The sequence below is a fragment of the Lycium ferocissimum genome, unplaced genomic scaffold (assembly GCF_029784015.1).
Source record: "Lycium ferocissimum isolate CSIRO_LF1 unplaced genomic scaffold, AGI_CSIRO_Lferr_CH_V1 ctg3737, whole genome shotgun sequence".
NCBI classification, from domain to species: Eukaryota; Viridiplantae; Streptophyta; class Magnoliopsida; order Solanales; family Solanaceae; genus Lycium; species Lycium ferocissimum.
This window is the reverse complement of record NW_026725476.1, coordinates 43,951-53,173: the sequence shown is the minus strand read 5'-3', so window position 1 is coordinate 53,173 and position 9,223 is coordinate 43,951. Positions and strand designations below refer to the sequence as shown.

The 9,223-nt window shown below is 34.2% G+C and overlaps 1 protein-coding gene across 2 annotated transcripts; it reads left to right on the top strand.

Moving 5' to 3' along the window:
• Nucleotides 1-1,095: 1,095 nt before the first annotated feature.
• On the top strand, nt 1,096-5,885 carry LOC132044143 (transcription termination factor MTERF9, chloroplastic). Of its 2 annotated transcripts, none has more exons than XM_059434638.1 (6): nt 1,096-1,523; nt 3,049-3,127; nt 3,198-3,272; nt 3,372-3,385; nt 3,463-4,155; nt 4,892-5,885. In XM_059434638.1, the coding sequence occupies exons 1-6, from the start codon at nt 1,260-1,262 to the stop codon at nt 5,204-5,206; spliced, it is 1,440 nt and encodes a 479-aa protein (XP_059290621.1). In that variant the 5' UTR covers nt 1,096-1,259; the 3' UTR covers nt 5,207-5,885. The 2 variants fall into 2 exon arrangements, with proteins under 2 accessions (XP_059290621.1, XP_059290622.1); XM_059434639.1 differs by having other exon boundaries at nt 1,097-1,508.
• Nucleotides 5,886-9,223: the final 3,338 nt, after the last annotated feature.

The window sequence follows — 9,223 nt, the reverse complement described above, 5'->3', positions numbered from 1 at the left end:
AAGTAAAATTATCATTATATTTTTGACTCCTTAATAAGCATACTAAGTAGGCGTTTGGACATGCGATTTGAAATCATGGTTTGAAACCACGAGATGAAATCCGCGTTTGGACATGCATTTCATCTCATGGTATGATTCGGGGTTTCAAAATTTTTAAATATAAAACTTGACCCATAAGTTTATATTTTGTGGGGAAAAAAATCAGAAGTTGGTAGATATTTTTAACAATTACTCCACCAACCATTATTTATGTCTACCATGTGAGCAGATTATATCAAAGAGTAGTTACATTACTATTCTTCATTTTTGTTGAACTAAAGTTTGATCAGTTAATGTTGTATTTTTTAGAAAGACATTCTAGTAGTGTATTAATTTTGTTATGAACAATGACTTGTTTATTTGACAAGATTGTATAAGAATTGAGAATATTTTGATAGTTTTCATAACTTGTGAGGGTTTTATGTCTATAAGAAAAATATAACTTAAGAAATTCAAATTGCATATCCAAATATGATTTCAAACTATGATTTTAAATCATGTCCAAACGGCTCCTAAGTCAATATATGACAAGTAAAAATCTGAGGGAATATATGTCTCAAACAGTGCACATAAAATAGGTTATTTGCGCACTTCCCTGTCACCAAAGAGTAAAATGTAGAAATTGAAGCGGGAAAAGTCACTGTCACTACTCACTCGGACCATTGGGAGGAGTCAAGACAATGAACAAAGTCAGTAGGCGTTTGGCCACGAAAATCAGATATTTTCACTTTATTTGGAATTTTAAAATTAAAATTGTGTTTGGTTATAGATTTTACAAAAAATATTTGATTGTTTAAATATACAAAAATTGAAAAAAGGAAAAAAAAAGAAGTAAAAATGGAATTTTAAGTGTTTTCCTAATTTCAAATACAATTTAAAATTATATTCAAACACCGATTTTTCTAATAAAGTGAAAAAAATTCCGAAAAAAAGTAGTATATAATTCTCGTGGCCAAATGGGTCCTTAAATATGTCTCAAACAGCGCCTTTATAATAGGTTATTTGTGCACTTCCCCGAGACCGAAGAGTAAAATGGAAATAAAAGCGGGAAAAGTCACTATCCCTGCTCACAAGTAAATATCATACTCTGTGGACCATTCTCCTCTGTCTGCATTTTGTGAAGATAAGATGTCCTCTCAACACACATACCATGTACTTCCAATCCCCTAAATTTTAGGGTTTAAGAGCATATTCCTTCCTTGTTCTTTTCCACTAATAATATGGCAGCTATTAGTTCCATTTTCCTCAATATCAGTGCACACCCAATTAGAAGACTATGTAAGGGAAAGAGTAGTTTCTTCAGGTTTAGTAGAATTTGTGTTGTATCTTCACATACAAATCAAAAGATTCTGAAACCCAATAGAAAGTCTAGGTTTGGGCAGCCAATATCGCCTTATGACTCTGAGTCTGATCATGATGATGATGAAGCTGACAGTTCTGAAGATGAAGAAGAGGAAGATGACGATGACGTTTTGATTTCTGATGTGAGTTTTTTTCCTTGTAAAATTCCATGCCATTAAGGGCGTGTTCGGTATGGAGGAAAATATTTTCGCGGAAAATGTTTTCTTGCTCATGTTTGGTTGGGATGGTTAGTGAAAAATAAGTGATTTTTTACTTATTTTTTCATATTCGGTGGTGTGGAAAACCAAAAAGAAAATTTAATGAGTTGGGTGGTGGGAGTAGGGTGGCGGGGTGTTGGTGGAAGTCCACGCCTGTACTTCTTTTCTTTACTTTGATTTTCCTAAAAACTTATTGTTTTAAATAAAATATTTTTTAAATTTTTTGATCAAATGAACATAAGAAAATTGATATTTTCCTCCGTACCAAACACACCCTAACTTACTAATCATCGATTGCCTATCAAGTTATACCCTCCGTCTATTTTTACTTGTCTATTATAAAAACAAATATTTTTACTTGTTCAGTTTGGAAAAATAAGAAATAATTTATCATTTTATACCTATTTTACCCTTATGATTAATTACTACTTCATCTGTCCCAATTTATGTAACTAATAGTGTGTTTTTAATCTGTCAATAGATAAAAGATTGAAAACTTCAATTACTAGCAGAAAGTAATCACAATTCACGGCAAGATTCGTGATAAAAGTAGAAAAACAATTGAATGTTGGCACCACGGTTATAAGAAAAGCAATTGAATGTTGACCATAACAGATAAATATGTTCTGTAATATTTTAATTGGTTATGTTAGCTCATTGTACTAAATTAGCTGCCCATAAGGTAATACTTTTAGTTGATTCATGTTAGATCCTATAATGTGGCTGGTTTATCAAGAATACGCAAGAAAAGCACTTCAAATTGTTGATTAATTGTCAGAGATGGATTTAAGTTTAATTAAGCACGGCAAAATTACTGGGGTAAATCTCTTGGCAAATTGGAATGTACCTCCACAATTTAGTATGAGGTAGAGCTAGCTTGTTGCTGGATGTTATAAATCACTAGGTTGAAAAGAAATTAATTGTTGAATGGAAAAAAACAAGTATTACTGTATTAGTACCACAAGGCTGTACATACTTTGGTTATGGAGTTCTGCCTAGTTTCACAAGATGAGTAACTCTTTTATGCTGTTACAGCATAGATTCTACCTGTTTTATCTTCAATTTCACAATGATGAATGTTCGGGTTATGTATCCTTCAAATTGCGTGCTCGTTACCTATGTTGCTCGGACACTCCAAAAATGATGCCGTACCTGTGTTGGATCCTCCAAAAATGCACTAATCTTGGGGGATTTAACATGAACCTCTCGACATTTTTGAAGAGTCCGAGCAGCATAGCTCGTTACAAAGCTGATAAGTTATGTCTTAAATTGATTTGTTCACATAACCACGCTGTTTGGACAGCCTTGGTTGAGTTCTTTTGGGGTTCTATTCTTGGTTACTGATGCTACAGTCTCCTTGCCCTCCTCCTCCCCGTTCCCTTTTCTTTGGTTCGAGGAAACTTGATGCCTCTGCTTTTTCCTTTTTTATTACCATGTTTTAATCACCCAGGATGAATCTCTAGATGTTAAAGTTTCCGGTCGCGATCAGCAGCGCCTGAAGTTTCAGAATGCAACACAAATCAGACGAGGTATACTTCCAGTTTGTTCATCTTAATGGTTTGGAAGGAACATAAATTACATTCTATGTGTTTCATGCAGACAGTCATTACCATTCAGAAAGAGGATTGAACACAAAATTGGGACACCGGAGGCAAACTCCTGAGATAACCCAAGGCAAGTTGAGCAATAAAAATGACGAAAGGTCCCAAGAGAAAATCCTCGGGTACGCTAATGCTTCAAGTAAACTGACTAGTATAACTTTCTTGCATGCAGATTGCAGAGAAAAGGTATTAAATGTTAGCATGTCAAGCTGTAAATTTTGTTTCAACCGTTAGCTGCAAAATCATGTGTTGTGGAATTGTAGGAGGCAAGCGGGAGCTTGGCTAAGGACAGGTTTAGTCATCTAGCAGAGGAACTAGATCTGGATGAGAAATGGTTTCCGCTTCTTGATTACCTAAGTACCTTCGGATTTAAGGACTCTCACTTCGTCCAGATGTATGAAAGGCACATGCCTTCCCTTCAAATAAATAAGACTTCTGCACAGGAAAGGTTGGAATTCTTGTTGGGCGTGGGTGTCAAACATAAAGACATCAGGAAGATAATATTGAGGCAGCCTCAACTTCTTGAGTATACTGTGGAAAACAATCTGAAATCCCATGTCACATTTTTGGCTAGTTTGGGTATCCCAGACTCAAGAATAGGGCAGATAATTACTGCAACTCCGTCCCTTTTTTCCTATAGTGTGGAAAATTCATTAAAACCCACAGTAACATACTTGCTTGAGGAGGTTGGTATCGAGAAGAGTGACTTGGCTAAAGTCGTGCAGTTAAGCCCTCAAATTCTGGTGCAGCGGATTGACACTTCATGGACAGCCCGCTTCAATTTTCTCACCAGAGAATTGGGTGCACCCAGAGATAGTATTGTCAAAATGGTTAGGAAGCATCCTCAATTACTTCACTACAGCATTGAGGATGGATTGCTTCCCCGGATTAATTTCTTGAGGAGCATTGGAATGCGCAATTCAGAGATAGTGAAAGTGTTAACTAGCATTACACAGGTTAGCTTTATTGTCTTTGCAGTTTATCTCTTCATCTGTGTGTGTGGTTGGGTTGTCTCACCAAGTTAGAAAATGGTGCTCTGGCCTACTCACAGAGATGGGGTTTTGCCATCTCATCTCCTATTATGGATAACATTCCTGCTCATTCATAATAGATTTCCAAGCATAACAGACTTCATTGTTAAAATTAGTACTATCAGAAAAAAGGAATACATTTCAGAAAATTAGAGCTGCGCTATTATGGAAGTCTTCAATGTTCTGGAAGATTTCTCAAGGTGTGTTCGGTAGGAAGGAAAATGAGTGGGTTGCTTACTTATTTTCTTGTGTACGGTACCTAAGCAAAAGATATTATCCTATAAGCATTTATATTTAAGCTAGACGAATATCATGGGAGGTCGTGGGGGTAGGGGTGGGGGGTGGTGCAGGAGGCGGGTGAAGATGAGGTGTGTTGGTGGAGGGTGGGGAGGACACAATCAATGTGGAATGACACTTGTGGGACTTGTTTTCCCTACTTCCACTAGGGAAGTCATTTTCTTCATTTTTAAGGAACTTGTTTTCTTAGAAAAAATATTATCCAAAAAATTCTTGTAAAAAATATATATATATATATATTATCCAAAAATTTTGACCAACTGAACATGAGAAAATTGGAAAACATTTTCTTTCCTCCATATGGAACACACGCTTAATTTGTTAGATTTTCATGGACATATATTCACAATGGCTTTACATGCAGGTCTTCTCTCTATCACTTGAGGGGAATCTGAAACCTAAGTACAAGTACTTGGTTAATGAACTTGGCAATGAAGTGAGATCATTGACTAAGTATCCCACGTACCTAAGCTTATCGCTGGATCAGAGAATTAGGCCACGCCACATGTTTTTGGTTTCTCTAAAGAGGGCTCCCAAAGGACCATTTCCATTAAGTTCATTCGTCCCAACTGATGAATCTTTTTGTCAGCAGTGGGCAAGAACTAGCTTGGACAAATATCTTGATTTTCGGCAGAGATTGCTTCTAAAGGAACTTGCCAGAAAATATGAAAGACGATAATTTGTTTGAGCTTACTGGTAGCAGATCTTCTGCCCTGCGTCTTATTATATAAGGCTAATTTTGTGGAATGATTTTGTAGCACTTAGGTGAAAGTTAAAGATATATACACATACCCAAGGTAAGCAAGATTCTCTATTTATGTTTGTTTTTTCAAGAGCTATTTCTTTTTGCTTAACTTGATACTGAATAGTCTTCAATAACTTTCAATGCAGGAACCAGGTCATTTTCTTCTTTACACAGTTAGGACATACAATTTCAGCAGTTAAAGTGGGACTTCTGCACTACCTTGAGGTTTGATGTCAAATCACACAAACAGGACCCCATATTTTCAAGGTGTAGCATGTCTTTTTTTAGAAAAAGATCTTTTTTGGGAATTTAATTGCAAGTGTAATTATATAATGGTACAGTATATATTGTGAGATACTGCACAAAATTTTGACATCATCAGCTGGCTGTTGTAATATGTGGCCATTTTACTACATGTTTGTACCTTGCTGCAAATGTTCAAAAGGCAGCTTTGGAGACCCTTTCGTTTACTGAGAAAATCTCAGTTAAGGAACTTATTGAAATAAATTTGTTGTCTAGTTCTCTCTTACATTTGTAATTAATTGTGTTTTCAGCTGGTGCATAATCTGAGTGTAACAACTTTGTAAAATAACATTAGGTAAAAAGCTTCTTCAGTCCTTTGGTCCTTCAAGTTTTTTTTTTTTCGGTCCTTCAAGTTATTATATTCAATCATCTTTCTATTGCTTCAGACAGAGAGTCGACCTTTTTCAATTCTTTTTTTTATTTTTCCTGTGTATGCAGAGTCTAGCCTCAGAATGTCCTAATAGTGTATGTATTAAGAAGGGCTGCCAAAGCCTATTATGGGGTGTATGCGGATAAAAATTATGGTATGATCTAATTATCAATTTTTCCGTCAAGGCAAATCAAGTGATAATTGAAGTATTATCCATGTTTCATCTATGTTGGAGATCCTCAATGGCTCAATTTTATTTAGATGCGTCCTCATGGAAATATTAGCCTTGTGATTGTGTAGAACGATGTTTAGATTTGCTAGCCTCACAGGGCAGGTAACATCCTTGGTCACCTGAGTGTTTTCAACTATTGAATCTGGCGATTTTAACAATGATTTTTTGGTGATACATTAAATAAAGTTGAATGGTTTTTTAGTTAAAAAAAAATTAAGTTAGTGACTTTTGTGTAATAAAATAAAAATGGGTAATAGAAATTGAATGATCGGTCGTGAAATTACATTGAAGATAGATTGGCTTGGGCTTCAACGCAACATTTGACCTCCACTGTCACCATTTTCACGAAAAATTAGCGCGAGTTGACCACTTTTTGAGGGTTTAACTGAAAAATAGTCTGTGTTTGTAAAATAGTTAAACACAAGTCATTTATTGATGTGAAAATAAAATCTTGACAAAAATAACAACTTTAAAAAGCACCTGCTCCTATAATTTAAGGAGATTTTTGCACTCTATAGTAGCACACCAAAATAATAGTCAGCGAATGTATATTTTTACAAATTAATTATAATATACAAAAATGTACATATTTTATACATAATTGAAGTACATTTTTATATATATTGGCTAGAAGCTATATTTATTTAAGATCGAGCGGCCAAAATGTTTTAAAAGACCCTAATTTAAACTTTTACAAATTAAACTCTAATACAACGATACTGTAACTGAAGTATAGCATCTTTGACTGGAGGTCTTCAATTACTTCCTAAATTATGAAGGAAGCTAATATATAATAATCACGATGAAAGCGGGGTTACTAAATATGCATAGATTCCAAAGACACCGGGCAATGGGATAGTGCACCGTGTGTAATTGTTGCTCCACAGGGAAACTAATTTACGAGGGCAATTCGCAGGAATGCCCTCTTTCCTCTAATACCACGGGTTGGGCTGAATTGAGTTAAAAAAAAAAAAAAATCGCGAAGATGTAGGTTTTGAAGAAGTTAAGCTTTGCAGTTTCGTACTTCAGACGACGATAGCTTTAAATTCTACCTTAAGGCAGTTTTTTTTTTTTGCGCGCGGATTGCCCTTCATTTGGGGTGGTCTTTTAAAATTTGGTCTTAGGCGAAATTTGCGTAGCTAATTTTGGTAAATTCCCGCCTTATGACGGGGAAGACAAAAATTAAAGACCACCGTGGCAACTGATCCTACAAATTGCCCGAGAAGTTGGGGTCAACCGGACGTTAAAATTCTCTGCTTGCAATTTTTTTTATTTTTTATTTTTATATTTATTGGTAGGGTTCAATCAAAACGCCAAAAGCATTAAGCGAAAGATTAAAATTAAAGACCACCACTTTGAGGGACAAAAATTAAAGATCACCCAAAAGAAGGACAATCCACGCATAAAAATGATTTATGATGATGATAATTAGACAAAAAATTGTTTCATTATTGAATTGTTTAGCGCATCCAAAGATAATATATAGGGAAATATATTAACGGAAATCCCCAAATCCCTCGAAATAACCCGATTTTATTTTTAAACCCACTCCATTTAAATCCGACCCAATTACAAAAACGTATACGCGACCAACTCGTTCCCAAGAATACATAGACCACTAAGACTGAATAGACAGATAACTAATATGCATTTTTATTTAATTGGCCGAGTTAAACGAAACGAATTAAAAATAAAAATCGGGATTATATTGAGAATTTTAGATTAAAACGATAATTTATATTTAAAAAATTTAATGAATTTTAGGGTTTTTTGACCCAAATTTGAATGCAGATATTATTAGCATTTTCCCTGAAGTATTTAACCTTTTCCCTAATGTATAAGGGATTTCAAACTCTATAATACTCTTAGAATTTCTGTTATAGAAATTACACTCAAGGGGTGGCCTAGTGGTCATTGAAGTGAGCTGAGCACCAAGAGATTTCAGGTTCAAATTCGAGTAGAGATAAAACACTAGATGATTCTTCTCATCTGTCATGATCTTGATAGTGAGAGAATCTTTATAGAAGTCTTGTATGGCCAAATTTGAGATACTTTGCTATACAAAAATGAAAAAAAAATTGAATTTTCTTTTAGCTATTTTCATTAGTAGAAGTTTAAAATTCTAGTGGAACTCCACGATACTGTTATGAAATTTAAACTTTTATAAGTGAAACTTCAAAAACGCGGAAAAACAAAATAGATCTTTATGCTTTTTTAAGTTGAGAACATTCTATTTAAATATTATTATATGTTTCCCCAAAAATATCCTTAAATTTTGATTAATTTTGAAGTTATGTCAATTATAGTAATTATAAAATGGGTATTTGGGAATTCTACGCCGTTTTCACTTCAAATTTGATCGTCCTTTATCCATTTCAATTATAGTCGGTCTTAAATACACAGACCAACAATCATTTTCTTTAAAGAATTTATTTCCTTTTCCATTCTTCTTCTTCTCATATTCCGTCGTCTTTTCTTTTTCCCATTTGTACATTCCTGAAATTCCAAAGCGGGTTCTTTCTCCACTACAAATCCCTAAGGCAAGCCTCTTTATTCGAATTATTGTTTAATATTGTCTATGATTTGCTAGCTTACTATTCCTTTGCGAATATAACTGTACCTAAATATTATTTAACTTAATTGCTAAATAAAGAAATTAATTGATGCCCGTTTTAGAAAATATTTATTACTCAAAAGGGTTTTTCTTTAATTACCTTATACATGTTGTTATTAGTGTGTGCATTACATGTTCTTATTAGTGTGTGCATATTCAATGACTTGTCTTTTGTTTCTCTTATGTTCTTCTTATGCAAAATTAAGGTTAGGGCCTGTTTTTGGCCGTGAAAATTGTGACTATATGAAAAAAGTAGTTATTGTTTTTTAAAGTGAGAAATGGTAGTATTTGGAAATTGGAGTTGTGTTTGTCTATGAATACAAACTGTAGTTTTTTTGAATTTTTGTAAGTGATTTGAAGTAAAAAAAAAAAAAAAAGTGAAAACAACTTTTTGGTGTTTTTCAAATTTCAGAATTTTATGGCCAAACATGA